This window comes from Manihot esculenta, chromosome 18 (assembly GCF_001659605.2).
Source record: "Manihot esculenta cultivar AM560-2 chromosome 18, M.esculenta_v8, whole genome shotgun sequence".
Lineage (NCBI taxonomy): Eukaryota > Viridiplantae > Streptophyta > Magnoliopsida > Malpighiales > Euphorbiaceae > Manihot > Manihot esculenta.
In genome coordinates, this window is record NC_035178.2 from 16,110,607 (window position 1) to 16,131,696 (window position 21,090).

At 31.1% G+C, this 21,090-nt stretch overlaps 1 protein-coding gene across 4 annotated transcripts; it reads left to right on the plus strand.

Annotated features, from left to right (window-relative positions):
• Nucleotides 1–1,825: 1,825 nt before the first annotated feature.
• On the plus strand, nucleotides 1,826–18,037 carry LOC110606747 (DExH-box ATP-dependent RNA helicase DExH10). Of its 4 annotated transcripts, none has more exons than XM_043953561.1 (17): nucleotides 1,826–2,305; nucleotides 2,863–3,879; nucleotides 6,230–6,544; nucleotides 6,695–6,799; nucleotides 6,926–6,994; nucleotides 7,954–8,121; nucleotides 8,212–8,283; nucleotides 8,363–8,479; nucleotides 9,147–9,356; nucleotides 9,466–9,624; nucleotides 10,727–10,816; nucleotides 10,950–11,042; nucleotides 12,512–12,665; nucleotides 13,271–13,419; nucleotides 13,494–13,589; nucleotides 16,532–16,624; nucleotides 17,662–18,037. In XM_043953561.1, exons 2-17 carry the CDS (start codon nucleotides 2,917–2,919, stop codon nucleotides 17,770–17,772), a joined length of 2,964 nt encoding a protein of 987 aa, XP_043809496.1. In that variant the 5' UTR covers nucleotides 1,826–2,305; nucleotides 2,863–2,916; the 3' UTR covers nucleotides 17,773–18,037. The 4 variants fall into 4 exon arrangements, 3 of the variants coding, with proteins under 3 accessions (XP_043809496.1, XP_043809495.1, XP_021601412.1); XM_043953560.1 differs by having other exon boundaries at nucleotides 2,880–3,879; XR_006349474.1 differs by lacking the exon at nucleotides 1,826–2,305 and adding an exon at nucleotides 15,324–15,376 and having other exon boundaries at nucleotides 2,325–3,879; nucleotides 17,662–17,689.
• The last annotated feature ends 3,053 nt before the right edge of the window (nucleotides 18,038–21,090 follow it).

Sequence of the window (21,090 nt, forward strand, 5' to 3'; positions counted from 1 at the left end):
ATAGTATTTTTTAACGCTTTTTTAAAACTATTGATATGATAATTAAAATATAATTATTAATTAAAAAAATATATATAAAAAATACATGATAATTTATTTATTTTTATTTTAAAATTTATAATTTAATTTATATTAAATTAGTATTGCATGATATAATTTTCATATTAATAATTTTAACATCTCTATAAATTATCACCTTTTGCTAACGATGCGATACTATAATATTCTTTGATACAAATTAAAGTAAAAAATCAATAAAATTATAAGATATTTTTTTATATTTTTCTTAATTTTTTTAAACAATGCTCAGTATATTGTATTTTAACAAAATCCATAAAACTATATATATATATATTTATAAGTGGACTGAGAAAAAAATACAAAAGTTTAAAATTCAATATAAAAGTATCTAGTCAAAGAAATAAATCAAAACAAACCAATAAATAAATCAAAACAAATGAAACCAACTAAATCTTAAAAAAAAAATACAACAACCATAATAGTTAACATGTAACAAATCAATATCATCAGAATCTAATCGATGTTTCCACCGATACACCACTGTAGTTAACATTAAACTCGAAAATAATTGGAAAAGTAAAAAAAGACATAAAGTCAAACATAAATCATAAAATAGAAGAGCAAGAGACCCATGTAATAAAGAATTAAATCGGAGAAGGTTACCATAATAAAGATAGAGTTATCATCCAATGACGCAGTACTCACTGGAGGTAGTGATCCGATCTCTACGTACCAAGTCACTGAAACAAATTACCCTTAAAGAGGTGAATTAAATCCCTTAAAGTATCTAGATTTATCGAAACAACTTTCACACTTTATCGAAAATGAATCAAAACTCTCAAAATATCTAAATTTATCGAAACAATTTCACACGAAGAACAATAAGACTTGTAAAACCTACAAACAAAAGCAAAGAAATCTGAAAACAAAACAAAGCTACAACAACATCGATATGAAAAAAATATAAAACTATAGTTCCACAAAATAATTAAATCAACTATCTCTTGTATAAAGTAAAGGATAATAACTATGATTGCACAAAACTACTAACAAAGAAACTACTAATAGAAAAATGAAAATTAATCTGAATTCTTTTTAAACAGCCATCCCTATTCCTGCTTAATCCTTTATTTCGCAATTCTCTATCTCTATCTTTTCCCTCTCTAGACCATTTAAATTGAACAAATTTTAAATAAGAAATTGAAGTTGAAAGAGCTAAGGATCACATATTCGAAGTAATTCATGCTTAGAGGCTATATTATTGGAACCTGATTGCAAAGCGACGTCATTTATTGAAATTGATTTGGTCTGCATAAACCAAATTAATGTTCATGATTTCCTCTTTCCACTTACAAACCCTAACTCGTCAGCTGCCCCGCCCAGCACCACTGCTGTTTACAAAGCGACGTCGTTTGCCGAAATTGATTGGTATCCAATGAACCAAATTAATGTTCATGATTAGGGATGTCAGTCGGTCGGGTTTTCGCAGATATCCGATCTATCCAAACCCTATTAGAACGGATTTGGATTTTACAAAACGGATTTGGGCGGGTTCGTAGGGGTGAGCAGTATTCGGTTCAAATTGAAAAAACCGACCGAACCGAACCGATTTGAAAATTTAATTCGGTTTTTTATACATTTCAGTTTGGTTTGGTTTTTAATTTCAGAAATTTCTGTGATTTCGGTTCGATTCGGTTTTAAATTCAAAAATTTCAATTAGACCGAACCGAACCGAAATCACCTATACTACGTCGTTTTGAAATGTACCCCGTATAAGCTTATTTGCCCTAAATCTAAAAGCTGTGCCGCTGAGAGTAGAGACGCTAATCTGTAATCTCAATTCCACGCCTCCTCACCCTCCCGTCACACATGCCTGTGCCTCTTCTCTGAGCACTTCCAGCGGGCCTCCTCACCCTCCCGTCACACATGCCTGTGCCTCTTCTCTGAGCACTTCCAGCGGGTCCACTGTCCACCGTCCAACCTCCACTCTCCTCCCGACATCGACCGATTAACCATCGCGGCTAACTCGGGTCATCGATCTTCACTTGCAACGCTGAGTAGCTGACTCCTCCTCACCTCACTGTAGCTCTCTAGTCTCTCTCTCCAGTCTCCACACAATCGTCGGTCGTCGCTCTCCACGCAATCTTCGGCCGTCGCTCTCCAGTCCATCGGCTCTCAACGCTGTCAGCAACTTGGTTGTCCTCAATCCTCTGTCTTCCTCAGTCCTCAGTCTTTCTCAGTTCTCAGTCCTCGCCTCCTCGGTCCTCATCAGCAACTGTAAAAGGTAAGTAAATTTTTTTTTACACTATTGAGAAAAGTGTTGGTTGTGTAACTTTCTTGTTTGAGGTATCTTGTTAAATGTCGCTCTCCAGTCCATCAGAAACTGCCCATGGAAAGTAAATGAACTGTGAACTTGGCTCATTCACTGATCAATTATCAATAGCTTTCTTATTTATTTTTTATGTTTGGAACTTACTTTTTGTGCTAACTGTGTTATATTCTAAATTACAAACCCTAACTCTGATCATGATTTTCTCTTTTCAATTACACATTAACACACATTAATAAGCTGGCATTGTTATGTTATAAGCTGGCATTGGAGTGGACTAGACACAAACTTGGAGAAGCTTCTCCAAACGAAATTTGACAATTTGGGACCACCATCAATAATTGCATTTTAGTCTCCACCCACCAGTTGCTTCACTCTAGCAGCTCCAAAACTCCTTCTAATGTATAAGATAATGACTGCCACATTAACACACATTAATAAGCTGGCATTGTTATTAGATATGAAGTATTTGAATTTAGTTATCTTAAATGAACCTATGATTTCTTTTGAAGATTTTTCTTGAATCTAGGCAAAAATTTGAGTTAACATAAGCTTGAAGCCTAGTAATGGAGGAGTCACCAATCCCAGGAAAACGGAAAAAACTAGAGGAAGTTGAGGTTGGAGCTACCTCTGAATCTGCCCTAAAGCGGAGAAATTTGACACGGACTTGTGTGCATGAGGTTGCTGTTCCTGGTGGTTACACATCAACCAAAGATGAAAAACTTCATGGGACCCTCTCAAATCCTGAATTCAATGGCGAGATGGCAAAGACCTACAAGTTTGAACTTGACCCATTTCAGAAAGTATCAGTGGCATGTTTGGAAAGGAATGAGTCGGTTCTTGTTTCCGCTCATACATCTGCGGGGAAGACTGCTGTGGCTGAGTATGCAATTGCTATGGCCTTTAGAGATAAGCAGAGAGTTATATACACATCACCATTGAAAGCTTTGAGTAACCAAAAGTATAGGGAATTGCATCATGAGTTTCAAGATGTTGGGTTGATGACAGGTGATGTGACTCTCTCACCTAATGCCAGTTGTCTAGTGATGACAACCGAGATTCTTAGGGGGATGCTTTATAGGGGATCAGAGATTTTGAAGGAAGTTGCATGGGTCATCTTTGATGAAATTCATTATATGAAGGATCGTGAAAGAGGTGTTGTTTGGGAAGAGAGTATTATATTTTTGCCACCAGAAATAAAGATGGTTTTCCTTTCTGCAACAATGTCAAATGCCACAGAGTTTGCAGAATGGATTTGTCATCTGCACAAGCAACCATGTCATGTTGTATACACAGATTTTCGACCAACTCCACTGCAGCATTATGTTTTCCCCATGGGTGGTGCTGGGCTTTATCTTGTTGTGGATGAGAATGAGCAGTTCAGGGAAGACAATTTTATGAAACTTCAAGATACCTTCACAAAACAGAAAGTTGGTGATGGGAACAAGAGCTCAAATGGTAAAGGGAGTGGAAGAATTGCAAAAGCTGGGAATGCTTCGGGCGGTTCTGACATATACAAAATTGTGAAGGTGTGCCTTGAACTACGGCTCAATTTCATATCTCAAATTTATTTCTTTGAAAGTCTTATGATGGGTGTTTATTTTTCTTTTCTCTTTTATATTGGACTTGTCTGATGTTACTTGGCAATGGCATGCACCGCGCTTTGATACATTGTTAAAATAGGAATCTAAGCCCTTATCTTGAAGTAAGAAGAAGGTTTCATCAGTTTTAGTGGGGAACAAAATATAATTATTACAATCCAAAAAACTTTGTGGGATCGCATGTTCAATGATATATTGGCCAAAACTATGCTACTATGGAATAAAAATAGGCAAAAGATTTTTTTAGTGTCCCATAATAAATAATTTCAATTTTCAGTGCTATTATTAACTATTTTAAATGCTATAAAAAGGATCAAAATAAAAAAATTCAGAACGTCGTAGTAACAAAATTATCTAAGGTTTGTGTATTTGAAAGTTTTTTGCTTCTTTCATATGGTTGTTTAAATGTCAGAAATCAGAATGTCGATGTCATTTTTCCATTTTGCTAATGATGCATGTTGTGAAAATTGTATTTTGATCTGTATCAGGAATTCAGAATCACTGGGTTTGTAATGATTCCTGTTTGTTGGTTCTACGACCTTCTATAACTTTTCATTTTCTTGATGCTATTGGCAACCTTCAGTTTCCGAAATCATTTCCTTTCTTAATTTAAGATGAAATTGTTCATGTAGACCTGATTTAGGTTGTAAAAGCGCAACCCTGAAATTATGGGAAAATAAGCGAACTCCATTTGGAATTATATTAAAAGTTTTGGTAAATTAGTATTCACATTTCAACAGTATAATTGTTCCAGTGCGGGTAATTTCCTTAATTTTGTCACTTTTAGCTACTAGTTCTGTGGGTCTTAAAGTTCTTTATGTTTGAAGCTGTAATCATAGTCAACATAAGAGTTGCATAAGTATTTAGTTAGGAAGTCCAATTTTCAAATGGCATTGGAGTCCTAATAAGTAGAGATGTATAGTTAACTTTTGGCAAAAAGTCCGAATAAGCCCTCCGACATATGCCCAAAAGTTAATCCCCTCTCTTCTAGCCCACTTACTTTAATTTGGTTAATTACATCTGTTAATCATGCAAATCTGATCAACGAATTGGTGTACCCTGTTCCTAACCTATACCACAACCGTGGATTTAAATAGTGGACACAGGTAACATAAATAGGCATGTAACAGCTGTAATGAAATAGTAATGGCCTATCGCTATGCAAAATTTTCAAAAAAATTTGCAAAAGTCATGAAATGAAAAGATGTTTAATGGTATTAGCACACTAAATATTGAACATAAATACATCAACTAAAAGACATTAAATCCGTCATTGTTGGACATCATCAGCAATAATCAATTTAGAGCTAAAATAACAATTTAGACAGTAAGGAATAATTTTTCATACTTTAAATTTGGTAAAAAAAGCATCAATCATAATTTTCTTCAAAAAAAAGTAAAAGAACAAAAACAAAGATAAATAACTTAAACTTTTGTGGATATAGATATGTAGAACTAGAAAATAGTCAATGATCTTAGGTGAGGGAGAAGTGAAGGTTCAGATAGTTAACTTTTATGGAATTTGAGAGAGAAAATTAGACAACAGCTTAAAACTCCCCAAACTAGGAAAAAAATGAGGAAGAGTTGTTGCTTCCATCTGGCTTAAAGAAAAGGTGAAATTATATTGTTACCTTACCTAACTGCAAGGTTAACGGGCATAACAGCCATTGTAGGAACAAATTTTCATTTGCCTTTAAATAACTGGTGTAATGGTAAGGAAGGGACAAAAACTTGTAAATAGTTACATAATGGCCTTTATTTAAAACCGTGACCACGACCCAAGATGTGCTGCATTCCAGATAACTATGAATGAAATTGTATTGTGAAAATTTATTGGCTTTGATGCTTTTGGAGTTGGTGTTTATATTAGAGAAAATTTTGTGTCCCGGGTTGTAGGCAGACACAATATTTTCTTACTCACACTCAGTCTCAACCTAATACCATACTAGGTTTAGATTTTATAATATTCTGATAGATGGTAGTTTGGATATACTCTTTTGTCTTCTTATCTCCATTATATTTAGTTCATGTTTATTTAGCCCAAGTGATGTAGCCAAATAAAGGTCAAACCATGTAAATATTTATGTTGATTGTTTATTCTTTCATGATTTATTTTCCCTCTATGCCAATCAAGTTTTCACAACACTTCTGTTACTAACATATTCTCTGTTGTGGATTTTAAGATTACCATCATCGATGCTTGTATCTTGCTGAGTTCACTTGTACAATAAGTTGATGGAATTTTTGGTTCATTTGCTACTTTCTTTCGGAATTTCAGATGATCATGGAGCGGAAATTTCAACCAGTTATAGTTTTCAGCTTCAGTAGAAGAGAGTGTGAACAACATGCCATGTCTATGTCTAAGCTTGATTTTAATACCCAAGAGGAAAAGGATATTGTGGAACAAGTATTTAATAATGCAATTCTCTGCTTGAATGAGGAAGACAGAAACTTGCCTGCTATTGAACTAATGTTACCACTACTTCAGCGGGGCATCGCTGTCCATCATTCTGGCCTTCTTCCTGTTATCAAGGAACTTGTAGAGCTTCTTTTCCAGGAAGGCCTTGTAAAGGCCCTCTTTGCCACAGAGACAGTAAGTTTTTATTTCCACAGAGGGCCACCCCTGGGTTATGGAGGTGTATGAATAGGGGAGGTTTTCCTTATATTCTTTCAGAGATCAGTGGCATGATTGCTGTGTCCTAGCTTCTAGCTTAACTTTTATGATGAATTTTCTTTGTGGCAGTTTGCCATGGGTTTAAACATGCCTGCAAAGACTGTTGTTTTTACATCTGTTAAGAAGTGGGATGGTGATAGCCATCGCTACATTGGATCTGGGGAGTATATCCAGGTGAGCAAAGATTCTGTTGTTTCTCTCTAGTGCATTTAAGGAGGAAAAAAAGAAGGCACATTCATCTATGCGTTTGCATCAATTGATATTTTTATTTTTCACTTAAATGCTATCTTATTTCTGTAGATGAGTGGAAGGGCTGGACGTCGGGGCAAAGATGAGCGTGGTATTTGTATAATAATGATTGATGAGCGGGTAATTTACTGCCAGTCATATATCAATATTCTTTGGTTTATGTTTCCTAATTTTTGTTCTGTAAACTTCAGTAGTTTTTTGCAGTCTTTTTCTCTAACCTGTAGAATGTCAGTGTTGCAGGAAGTGCTATTGGCATTAACAAATGTAGCTTCTAGTCTTACTTTGTTTTAAATAAAGTAGGATTACTTTGTTTCATAAAATAAATTCAATCTTCACAAGATATATTTTATCTCAAATTTTCTGTTAAGTGATAAAAATCTTCTGTAAAGCAATACTTTACAGAAAATATATTAGTTTAAAAGAAAATGACGATATTTCCATGTTTTTTTAGATTTATTGAAAAAAAATTATCAAATGATAAATTTTATCTCATAGATTTTATGTAAAGCTTTTCCTGAAGTATATTTTATAAAAAGTTTATCATATTAATGTTAATAATGTCATTTTTCAGAAATTTAAGAATGGTGGCACTTTACAATAATATAAGTATAGAGATGGAGATGAATGCAGTGAAGGACATGGTTTTATTTGAACCGTGATTATTTTTAATTAATAATAATTATTTGTATATTTTATTATTAAAATAAATAATTCAATTCATTGTTATTAAATTAATATAGTTTTTCATTAATACATAATATTTTTTGTAAAGTAATTATTTCACAAAAAAAAGTACTTTTAAGTAAATTTATAAGATAAAATATTTAATTTTGAAAAGTTAAGTTGTTTTTGTAAACGAAGAAATTTTACTACATTTTAAGTAACATAACCATATAAAGTACTTTGTTTTAGCTCATGAACCATGATATAATGTACACATGTACATACCTCCACCCAATGCCTTTCTTGTCAAAGGATCAGTTATTTTTGTAGCAGCATGCCATGGTCTCTTGATATATGTTTTGAAGTACAATGTAGTCTTCTCTTTCTAATTATATACTTGGCTATTGCTTGTATAGATGGAGATGAATACACTGAAGGACATGGTTTTGGGTAAACCAGCTCCTCTAGTTAGTACATTCAGACTGAGCTACTATTCAATTTTAAATTTAATGAGGCGTGCTGAAGGCCAGTTCACTGCTGAGCATGTAATAAAGAATTCATTCCACCAGTTTCAGTATGAGAAGGTTTTTGCCAAATCCCATCTTTCTTTTATATTTTTTGCCAGTGATGTCTATAGTATCTAGCAATTGCTCATAGATCTTTTGATCCTTCAGGCTTTACCTGGTATAGGGAAGAAGGTTTCAAAGCTGGAGGAGGAGGCTGCTGAGCTTGATGCGTCTGGGGAGGTAATCATTCCTTTTTGGCATATCTCATTTTATTTTTAACATAAATTTTCTGATTCAAATAATTTTGATTGCATGGTAGGCTGAAGTGGCGGAATACCACAAGTTAAAACTTGAGATGGCCCAACTTGAGAAGAAGATGATGGCAGAAATAACTAGGCCTGAAAGAGTTCTTTATTATCTTTGCACTGGTCGACTGGTATTTACTAAGCATTACCATTCTCATTGAAGTTGAATTCAACAGAATTTGTTTCCCAAAGTTTTTGGATTTTTCCATCATTAGTCATTAGTTAAATTTCTTTTACCACATTTATTCTTTTTCTATGAAAATTTTGATCAGTGTATTTTGGGTTTAAAGTGAAGTAATATATGTATAAATAAGTAAAGACACCCAGAGGCACATATATGATTTTATATATATATATATATATATATATATATATATATATATATATATATATATGCATATATGACTTATTCATGTAAACCTCATGTATCTACTTGCAAGACATGTTCCGTAACATATGGCTGTGTTGTAGTGAAAAGGTCAAAGTAAGGTCTGGGAAGCACAGAGGAGAAGTGTGTGCACGTATGCATATAGGTCCCTTTTTTCAAAAAAAAATCTTTTCTTATTTGGATTTTGGGGAGGGGGATTGCATATGATGTTGTTGAGTGAGAGAGGAACTAGAGTATAGGACATCTTTTTTTCCACAAGTCAATTGTTTGAATGTGTCAACATAGGTTTTGGAAACATAGAACTTTTCTTTCTAAAGGATAATCTACTTGGACAAAATAAGGTCAGGAAAGCATTTGGCTTCTTCTATTTAGTTTTCTACTTATAATCACTTATATATAATATATTGCAGATCAAGGTAAGAGAAGGTGGAACTGATTGGGGTTGGGGAGTTGTGGTAAATGTTGTTAAAAAACCTGCTCCTGGATTAGGCACATTGCCATCACGTGGTGCTGGTTATATAGTGGATACTTTACTTCATTGCTCACCTGGACCTAGTGAGGGTGGTTCACGGCCAAGACCATGTTCGCCTCAGCCTGGAGAAAAGGGTGAGATGCATGTGGTAAGCTGACACACCAGTGCAACAATATTCTTTTGCTTTTCAGTCATGTAGTTTCAAGTATTTGGTGCAGTCTTAATGAGTTCATGATTTCTTTTTACATCTTATTTAGGTCCCTGTTCAGTTGCCTCTAATTTCTGCCTTAAGTAAAGTTAGAATATCTGTCCCTCCTGATCTCCGACCGCTGGAAGCAAGGCAAAGTATACTGCTCGCAGTACAGGAGCTAGGAACTCGATTTCCTGAAGGGCTTCCAAAACTTAATCCTGTAAAGGTAACCATCAGTAGCAATTATTCTGTCCATCCATGTTTATCTATCGTTTAAGGTTTTGGCACAGTAATTAAGAAGGCAATTAAATCACATAAATAGTAACTAAATACTCCTTATTTGACTAAATTACCCTTTATCTCTCCTAATTATTCTAATCTGAATAATTCTTTCTCTATTAATCTACCACTAGAAAAGTGGGGTAGTTAAGAGAGAGAAAAGGAAATGATAAAGCATTAATAAACATAGACAAATTTACCTAGAGAGGAGAACATGTTTAGTCTTCTTAAGTTTACCATTTAAAGTTAATACATAGCATGGCTGGGGGTTTTATTTTTGAAAAATTAATGCATGTTGGGTTTCTTTTATTTTATATGGTCAGTTTCATGATTATACATAAGTATGATAATTAGTTTACTTGGTTTAATGTTGTTTTAGTTGTTTCGCTAATGGTTCAAAAAAATTCACTGTAGTGGCAGCTGATTCAGTTATTGATTCAAACTGATTTCTTACACAGTTTATGATTTTCATGTAAAACCCTCCTTGCACCTGAGGCGTCCTTTTAACAACTTTGGCCACTACCAATACCTTATGGCTGTGACAGCCTCATTTCTATTACATTCAACTGTGACTTTATCATTACTATGTCTCTGAATTAAATCCACCTAACCACTGGTGTGTCTCTTTAGCCTGGGGTCAATTTCTCTTATGGTCAAGTTCTCTTATGGTGGAATTTGGAGAGTCAGTCTTTCAAGTTTTGAAAGCTGTCTTCATGCTACTTTCTCGCTTAATTCTTGATTGTGCAGTAACACTAACAAGATTGTTGATGCTCCTTTCATTTCCATTGCATTTTATTTAACTAGGTTGTGGCATTTAAGTTTCATTTCTTTATGCCTGTGCGAGTGCTGCTTCCTCTCAGGTTAATTCAGTGGGAAGAAAGGGTTGCTATAGTTGTTTACTGTTAATGCTTTGTTTCTTAAAACTCCTCTTTGATGTTTTTTCTCATTGAAATTGGTTCTTTTCCACTCTATCCAATTTTGTTTTCCATAAAAATGTTGCTGTTTGGACGGACTGATATTTGCTTTTTCTCGTGGTTATTGGTTTGCAGGACATGAAAATTGAGGATCCTGAAATTGTTGATTTGGTCAACCAAATTGAGGAACTTGAAAGGAAGTTACATGCTCATTCAATGCACAAGGTTTGCAATATCAATTCAGAATCAGCTCTACCATTGAAATTTTGGAAAGCAGCTTTTGAAAATCATCTTCTTGTGTAATGCTTCTTAAAGCAGTTGTCTTCATAATGACATTTATTTGATTTGTTGTGTGCAGTCTCAAGATGTGAACCAAATCCGAAATTTTGAAAGGAAGGCAGAGGTGAATCATGAAATTCAACAGCTCAAGTTAAAAATGCGGGATTCACAGGTATTTGTCTATCTATAATATTCATTCAAGTAGTCTGACTGAAAGTTGACTTGTAGGAGGCATAATATCAAAGTACTGGATGAGATGAGACTCAACATTTGCAGCACTTTTTATGGTGATATTGTTGTAATTTTGTATTGAGCTGATATGGGGAGAGAGAGATAGAGGGTTTCAAAAACAAATAAATAAATTTGATTTTTAGAGAAACCATTGGTTGAGTTTGCAAGCATTAAATCACGTTTAATGTGTTGAGCATGAATTATTTTCATGTGTCCATTCTAGCACTGGCAGTTTGGTCTTGACTAGTTAAAACTACAAGTGCAATGATGGCGAACAAGGCCTTCCTAAAACTAATTGTTGCTATCATGCTTTCTCATAGGGGAATTTCAGCTCCCTTTGGTATTTAAAGGGAGTTGTTGAATTGCATCGTTCATTGCAGTTGTGGCTCTGGTGTATTCGTGAATGTTGTTGTGTAATAGTACACAAAAAGAAAAACCTGCAATTCTGAGTCAATTTTTGTTTCCTAAAAGTAAAAGCTGCAATTCTGTGTCAATTTTTGTTTCCTTCTCCTATATTCTATTATAAGAATGGCCAACTGAGGTTGCCAAGGACTAAGACCAGCTTATGAGTCTAAATTTAAGCTTTTAAAAGTTTTCTTTGTAAAATTGAAGAAATATTTGCTATATCTTTCAGCCTTTCCATGTTTATTGTGAAAATTTGCAAATTGGTATAATTAGTTAATTACAGCTCTTTTTGATAGTTACTGACAATATTAGACTTCATATTTAGTTTGCGTCTCTTCCAACTTGATTAATAGATAATGAATATAAACATGACAGAGCTTTCTAAATTTTGCGTTTATACTCATTTAAACTTTATTTTTAAAATTTTGGTGTCAATTTGTAAATATTTGGCTAATATAATTTGCTTTCCTTAAGGTTGCATTTGCATATATAAGTGTATTATTTTTTTATGTTTATTATATAGAGATTGTATTCAATAGGATATTGAAATCAGTTTAAATATATGAATGTGGATTACAACTTATTCACTAGGAAACCATGAAATACATACAAAGCGTGTAATTTTGAATGTACTTGGTAAATTTTGGTTTAGGCATTTTATTTTTACTCTTACTACTTACAAGCCTAATATTTAAATTTACACAATTAGAAGTGAAAACTTTGGTATATCCTTGTATTCCAAACATACCCTGAGAAATTACAATGTGACAGCCATGAGACTATCAACACTTGTAATGATCCCTGATCACATGACATTTAACCGTGATTGAGCTGGGGTGGTATATGAATAATTTTTTTGCAGATGTTATAAACATGTGTATGGCCACTTTCACTGTTCTGACTTCTAGCAAAATGGTTACCGATATTTTCTTTTATTTCCTTTGAATTCACATCATTTCCAATCTCTTGCATTCATCTGCTATTTCTTCTTGATTGGTTTTCCAGCTCCAAAAGTTTCGTGATGAATTAAAGAACCGGTCGCGAGTCCTGAAAAGGCTTGGCCATATAGATGCTGATGGTGTTGTCCAGTTGAAGGGCAGAGCAGCCTGCTTGATAGACACAGGAGATGAACTACTTGTTACTGAATTAATGTTCAATGGTGAATGATGCCCACTATCTCTTGATTGTTTGACGCACTGCATAGTTTTGTTTGGTTTCACTTCAGGCTAGGAAGCTAGGCCAAGTTGCTGTTTGCTCAAGTGCATTAAGTCCAAAGCTGATCTGACTAGGGATTGGGCTCGTAATATGTGTGGCGTGATGATGTAGCATTGGAGGAGAACTAAAATTAGGAATATTTTGTTTATTGAAAAGTTATGAAGCTTAGAGTTTATTATATAGTAATTCTATTATTATTAGGTTTAGTATATTAATTAGGGAGAATTTTATTTTATTTAGGAGGTTCAATTAGTTTTATATTCCAATTAGCATTGAATTAGGCTTTCTGACCTAATGAATTAGGGTTGCAGAACGAAGTGTACCAAGTGGCATTTGAAAAGGAAAGAAAAGGAATGAGTTAATCATTCATATTTCCTGCTCCTGTTAAAACTCAAGGTCATAGAATTTCCTGAAACATTATATTTAAATGAGGCAACACTATTATCTTGAAGAGGCTGGGTCATAAAACTCAGTCAACCTGGGTAATGCTAAATCAAAATTTGGATTGATCTGTGTTCCATAATGACTTGGGTCTTAATTTTTTATCAGGTACCTTCAACGACCTTGATCATCACCAAGTTGCAGCTCTTGCAAGTTGCTTCATTCCTGTAGATAAATCTAGTGAACAAATACATTTGAGATCAGAGCTTGCCAAGCCACTACAACAACTCCAAGAGAGTGCAAGAAAAATAGCAGAAGTTTGTTCTATTTGCTTGATTTCTTGTTCATATTATGCATAAGAACAGTTAAAAATTCCTTTTTGTGATTGCAGATTCAATATGAATGTAAATTGGACATAAATGTGGATGAATACGTGGAATCAACAGTGAGACCATACTTGATGGATGTGATTTACTGTTGGTCAAAGGTTTGTTTTCTTCTGCTTGTGGGATGGTATTGTTGTGTAAAAATTGCTGCTTGTGTACTTTTTTCTGGATGGGTAGATTTTTAGTCAGAATGGAAATTATAAAGTGGGATTGTATTAATTTACTTCCCTATAGGGCTCAACTTGTAGTTGTAATCCAAAACATACTGATGATTTGCAAACTTATATTTCTTTAGCAGATGTAAGTAGTTTAGTTGTTTTTAAGGATAATTTACATTATAGTCCCTGAGGTTTAGGAAAACCCATAACTTAGTCCTTGTTTGTTTAATAGAAATAATTTAGTCTCTAAATTTTTATTTTATTAACAAAATAATTATTCTGTTATACCTTTAGTCAAGTATTCATTGAAGAAGCCAACTCAAATTAAAGGTACTAAATTGTTACAATTATTAAAACTATAAGTACTAACTTGTTACAAATCATTATAGTTGAAAAGATGAAACTGTTATAAAAAATGAAATTCGAAGGACTAAATTGTTATTATTTAACAGTGAATTTTAATAGAAAGATTATTTTGTTAACAAAATGAAACCTTAGGGACTAATTTGTTTATTATTAAAATGATAGGGACTAACTGTGGATTTTGCTAAATGTTAGGGACTATGTTATAAATTACTCATTATATGCTTTTAATGGTCATTTAGTGATTTTCTATTTTGTTTTACTACCATAATGATTCAACCTTTACAAGGCATATTTTCTCTCTCTCGCTCTTTCTTCTTTTCTTCTTCTATAACTTCATTTTGTAAACAAACTGTTGTCAAGAGCTACACCACTAAATTCATCTATTGACAATAATTCATTCCTTCACTTAGATTAGTTGGTGTTAGAAGGCAATTGCTTGCCATCACCATTAAGGGTGTGTAGTTTTTGGTTTAAACCGATTTTATTGGGACCAGTTTAGTTTTCTAGTTTAAATGGTTGGTTCAGTTTGAGGTTTTTGATAGTTTTGGTCATTTGGTTCTCTTAGCTTATTTTTAGTGAAGTGAAATTCTTATACTACATCGTTTGAGGTCCTATATATATGTATCCTCTATCCTTTTACTCTCTTATTCTTTCCAATCCCACACAAAAGCCCATATGTCCTTGGTAGTTAGTTTTATTTCTTGCCTTGTTCTCCTTCCCTTTGTCTACCTCTCCTTTGTTTCTCCATCTTCTTGAAATTTGCTTCCCTGTATAGTTCATCATCATAGATCTAATCCATGTTGGAGAACATGGACACAGTGGCCAATTTGAGTGGAGAATTGAGCGCAGAATTGTGTCATGGTCGGTGAGGAATGTGGCGTAGTGTTCTCTCGAGGAAGGCAATCTTAGCAGTTGGTATCACCCCACCTTGCCTGTTGATGATTGTCTACTTTCCAATGAGTTATGCTTTTGTATCTAGTAATGAATCTTGTGTTCTGTGTATAATGGTGCTATATATTTTTTTTTTTTGGGGGGGGGGGGTGTGGAGGAGAGAGAGATAGAGAGAGTTAGTCAATTGGTGTTGTATCTAGTTTTTGATGGTGTTCCTCTATTATTTCATCGAATTTTGTAATGTGTCTTCCATTCTCTAAGCTTCTATGTTGTATGCAAATTGCCATTATGTGTTATTATTTTTATTTAATTTTATATTATTTTCCTTCTATTTATGTACTTTTCTTGTATTGAATTGGTTTTATTTCTTTGGTCTCTGGTTGATTAATTGATGTTGGCTTCTGAGGAATATGATGCTAGGACTGGGATTGGATTGAGAACCCATCGCAGAGGTGTTGACAACAAAGATGGAGGTCTCTTTGGGTTTTTAATAATTTCAGTTTTCATTGAACCAATTTTTTTGGTTTGGTTCAATTTGTAATATTGGTTTGATTAGATCCAAGATTTTAGGTGATTTGGTTTTTCTTAGTTAGTTTAGTTTGGAACCAAACTGATCAAATGCGCCCCCACTTACATTAATCATCATTGATGTGTTTATTGCACTGAAGTATTGATTGATTTATTAAATAACTTTGAAATTGAGCTAAAGCCCATTGTTGCCTTCATGCACACGAGAAAATGAAGGATGAGAAGGAAACTTGAAAATTGAAAGAGAAAACCTAGTCACTGCCAGTATGTAAACCCGCCTAATAGCGGACTTGCTTGTTACAACCATCCCCATCACTTGGCTCTATGATCATAATAACCTATTTACCAATGCTAAGTGCTTGTTCTTTTGTATAAAATTGGAGCAGTTTTTGGGAAAAGAAAAAAAAAAGCGCTAAAAGAAAAAGAATTTCATGTTCATGTACTCTAGTTTTTCAAAGGGAGAACTAGAAAATTAGTTTTCCTGTTTTTCCAAATATAATAAGGTTTTGAAAACATTTTAAGTTAATTTTCATTGTTTTCTTTTATAATAAATTTCCAATTGTTTTTCAAATGTAAAACAATGAATTTTCTATATATAGTGTAACTTTTCAATAACTATAATTAAATAAATTATTTAGGAAATCTTTTATTTACATAAAAAAATTTAATCACATTATTATGAAATAAATCATTAACAAATTAAAAATTCTAGAAGGAAATAAGTTTCTAAATATATTTTATAATGATTTATTATTTTAATTATGCAACATATGATTTTTTTAAAAAGTTTTTGAATGAGAACTATGTTTCTCTTATTGATATGTGGATGTGTTTTTGTTTTTCTTATTTTTCATGGAAAATGAAAACTGAAGTTTTCTTAGAAAATGTAAAGTGAAAAAGAGTTCATCACAAAGCTGTCCCTGTTACTTAGCTCAGTGATCCCTATAGCTTGCTTGATGCATTTGACCATTGATTATTTTACTTTTATTTGCTGCTTATTGTTACAAATGTGGCTGGCTAGATGCATTGAATTTGAAATTTCATTTCATGCATTCTTGGTTTAACTTTATTATATATATATATATATTTTTTTTTTCCAGGGAGCGAGTTTCTCTGATGTTATACAAATGACTGATATTTTTGAGGGAAGTATCATTAGGAGTGCTAGACGACTAGATGAATTCTTGAACCAGGTAAAATTGTTAAGATTTTTCTTTTTAATAGATCAATGATGGATGACAGCCTACACTAGCTATCTTATTGTGCAATCTCTTTGGGAAAAAGAAGTTATTTTGTAGACTTGTGTTTCTCATGCAATGAAGGAGAAATAGTTATTTCGTGTGAAATTGAAAAGGAAATGCCTATTTTTCTTTTTTTTTGGGGGGGGGAGGATGGGGGGGAGGCTCAGGTGGTTAATTGCCAACAAACCCCCAAGTGTTTATAGCATTCACTCGGTCCTTGCTGTTCTGAAATTAGCTATTGTAGTCCATATGTTATCAATAGAAGGAATAGGAGTTTTGAGGTAACGAGATGTTTGAAAATGTAACAAGTGTTTATAATTAGACTTCTATTTAATATTTATTTGGTAAATCTCTTAGTAATCCAACTGTTTTGTCCGTTATCCACTTACCGACCTTACAATTTCCATTCATTTATAACGTCGACAAAGGTTTTTTATCATTTCTTGTTCTGGCTTGGTAGGCAGACTACCAGCATCACCCCGTGTGTTGAATGAAAATTTAGTCTTTGAAAACTGCCAATTCTGAATGCACTTGGTTTAGTGTTTTAGAATTATTATCACTAAAACATGTCAAATTTACATTGTTTAATTATCTTGTTTGGCATTACAACATATTCAGTACTTGACAAATACGGATTATAATATCAAATCCCAACAACCCATAATGGTAGGACATGTGCACCACTATTTTCTCATTATCTGGAAAAACCAATAAATTTCAGATATTTCTTGTCTTCTGTTTTTCCCATGGGGACATTTCGTGCTAGTAATTTTCCAATTCCAATTTGATTATTTCCTGATGCTGTACAGCAGTTGTTAAATGATGTAGAACTGTACATATAAGTTTGTTCTCTGCAAGATACCTATGTGAATACCCACAAAGCTAACCTTATTGGGCCATGGGTAGATTGTTCTTGCTGATGAGACATGAAAGTGAAGAAACTATAAGATTACTTTCTGGATATGTCTAACTGACTTATCTTCTTACAGCTGTCTGCCGCTGCTCAAGCTGTAGGGGAAGTAAATCTGGAGAAAAAATTTGCAGCAGCGAGTGAAAGCCTGCGCCGAGGTATTATGTTTGCCAATTCACTATATCTATGATATGATTGAGATCCAATCACAATCACATATGGGTAAAATGGTTAAACACAAGGTTAAATCTTATGGCGAGTTTGCAATTATTGCTGCTTGAGATGTGGTTGAAGAACATGCATACAGTAGGTTCCACCCTTGATTCCATCAAGTTGCTTTCAACTTCAGATCTGTGTGTATATTGTGATAGTGTTCTTAGAATACCGTAGGAAATTAGGAATCACAGTTTGCTACAGGGCATTGATTTAATGAATCTTCTTCTTCTTCTTCTTCTTCTTCTTCTTCTTCTTCTTCTTCTTCTTCTTTTTCTTCTTGGCAATTTGAAGCAATTATTTGAAGGATGCTTCACTAAATCTCATCTTTTGAGTTAAGGATGTTTGAGGTTATATTGGGGATACGTTTTTCATTTTTTATAATTTGAATTATCGAAGTTGAATAAATCATATGCACAGATCTTTGTCAATGGTTTGAAAATTGAAACGCATATTTAAACATTGTGTGATTGGAATTAGTCTTTTCTATTCTTTCTTTCTTTCTCTTCTTTTTTTTTTTTTAATTCTAAAGGAATGGACATGGTAGAGATGAAGAAAAAACAAAATGATTATATATGTTAATAAAAGTTGTAATGAAACATTGTAATAATACATTCCTATAATAATTTTTTTTTATAATCTAATTTCTTAAATATGTAGTTTCATATAAAATATTAAATTTCGATAATAAAATAAAGAAAATAAGTATTATTCCATTTCAATCCGAATTTTATTTTAATAAACTTATGCTCTCTCATTCGTTTTGCAAGTGGAAAACAAGGAGAATTGGAATTCATTTTATATTTATTTTTAAATTACTAATATTTATGCATAAAAATATAAATTGAATTGGAAGTAATTGTAATTTGAGAATCAATTCATTTGCTACAATATGCTACTAAAAAAAGGATGAGTGTTTGATTGGTTTGATTATAGGGTTGATTTGATTTTGATTGTATTGAATCGCTCAAATTGAATTAACTGAATTTAGTAACGAGTTAAATTAAATCAAACCGAAAAAAGTTAAAATTGAATTCAATCAAATTGAAATAATTCAGCTTGGTTTTGTTTGATTTCTTGATTTACAATAGTGAAATCAGTTGCAGACGAAAGCAGTAAGCAATGCAAACTTGCTCTATCCAAATTTTAGTAGCGTAGAGAAATTATTAAGCTAATGAAATTAATACTAATTGCTTAAGCCAAGCATGTTTAAACTTGTATTTTTGTTATTTACGTTCCAATTTCGATGAGGAAGAGGAGATGCAAGAGAGTCATATGAGAGAAAATTGATTTTAGAATTTTTGTTTTTTATTTTTTCAAATCTAAAAACATATTTTTGAATTTGTTATTTATTTTTTAATTTTTTTATACAAAATAACTTTACAAATTTTTATGTAAAAATAATAAAATAGTTTTCTAAAATATAATATTTAATAATAAAATGATGATATAAATAAATAAAATGAATAATAGATTATTTTTATTAAGTATATAATATTATAAGAAAATTCATTGGTTTTGTTATAGTTTTTTTTTTTGTTTTTATTTAATAAAAAACCAGAAAACTTGTTTAGTTGCTAGTATTTTGTTTTTGTTTTTATTAGTATTTTTAAAATTAAAAACTGAAAAATACAAATTTCTTACTAAATTTTACATTATATTTTTTTTATAATTTTTATCATATTATTATTGATAATTTTAAAATTTTATTTTCATCAATCAAATTCTTTTCTTTTAATATATATTCATTCAATTAATTTATCAAATATATTTTTATTTTATTATTATAAGAAAAACTTATTATTTAATTTTAGAAAAATTTATTAATTTAAAAAAACATTAAAAATACTTAAAGTTTAAATAAATTTATTATTTAATTCTTCTATTAATTTTAATTTTTAAATATTTTACTATTTAATTTTTATAATATAAAAAAGATCATGGCCATTTAATTTTATAAAAAATATCTATTAATTATTCCTTTTATATTAAACACATTTTAAATTTTTTATTATGTAATCCATATAATATGAAAAAATTTATTAATTATTTCTCGATTTTTAAAAATATATTAAAATATTTCTTAAATATTAAAAAATATACTAATTAGTTCTATTAATTTAGCCATTAAATATTTTATTATTTAGTCCATGTAGTAAGAGAAAATTTATTAGTTGGTCCCTTAATTTATAAAAAATATTTATTAATCAATCCATTTATATTAAAGACATTTTAAATCTTTTTACAACACGTAATAAAATTAATGAAAGGATTAATTAGTAAATTTTTTTAAAATTTTAATGACATTTTAATGTATTTTTCAAAATTAAATGACTAGTTTTCATATACGAGCTAATTAATAATTTTTCATTTTTACAATATTTAATGACTAAAATAATAAAAAAACTATTTAATAAATTTTTTAAACTTATAAAAATATTTTAATATATTTTTAAAATCTAATGGATATACCAAGGAAACCAAATAATAATTTTTTTATAATAATATTAGAATTAAATAGTAATTTTTTATTATAATATCATATATATATTTTTTATCTACCATCATTTATAAAATAATTTATATCTTATTTAAAAAAATATTTTGTTACTTATTTTTATGTAACAAAAATATAAACTTACTTTTATACATTTAATTTTTGTTTTTCGTAAATAATAAAAATAAAAAAAAATTATTTTTGATTTTGAAAAAACAAAAAACAGAAATTGTATAGCATTATCAAATGCTACCCTTAGTTTTTTTATTTTGAAAAATACATTATAGCATTATCAAATGTCACTTTAATTTTTTTATTTTGAAAAATACATTAAAAGATTCTTGAGATTTTAAAAATTATATTTAACATTTTATATTAATTTTAGTTATTAAATATTAAAAAAATAAAAAATTACTATTTAATTTCTGAGTATAGAAAAATTTATTAATTAATGAATTAATGTTAAAGAATAAATTAAAATATGAGATTTTAAAAGTATATTAATTAATTTTTTCATCAATTTTAGTTATTAAGTGTTGTAAAAACATTTAAAATATTCATATGAAAGCCCTTATTAATAGACATTTTTATAAAATTGAGTAAAAAACAAAAAAATTTCTCCTAGCATAAAGGACTAAATAGTAAAATACTTAAAATATAAATTATGAAAGTACTAATTAGCATATTTTTAATATTTCATAGATATTTTAATATTTTTTAAAATTAAGGATAAACTAATGATATTTTTTATATTATAAAAACTAAATAATAAATTTTTTTATAAAAAATTAAAATACC

Coding starts and splice junctions, on each gene's coding strand:
- LOC110606747 (XM_043953561.1), top strand. CDS start 2,917: ATGGAGGAGTCACCAATCCCAGGAAAACGGAAAAAACTAGAGGAAGTT. Junction 6,545..6,694: donor CCCTCTTTGCCACAGAGACA/GTAAGTTTTTAT, acceptor TCTTTGTGGCAG/TTTGCCATGGGTTTAAACAT. Junction 9,357..9,465: donor AAAAGGGTGAGATGCATGTG/GTAAGCTGACAC, acceptor CATCTTATTTAG/GTCCCTGTTCAGTTGCCTCT.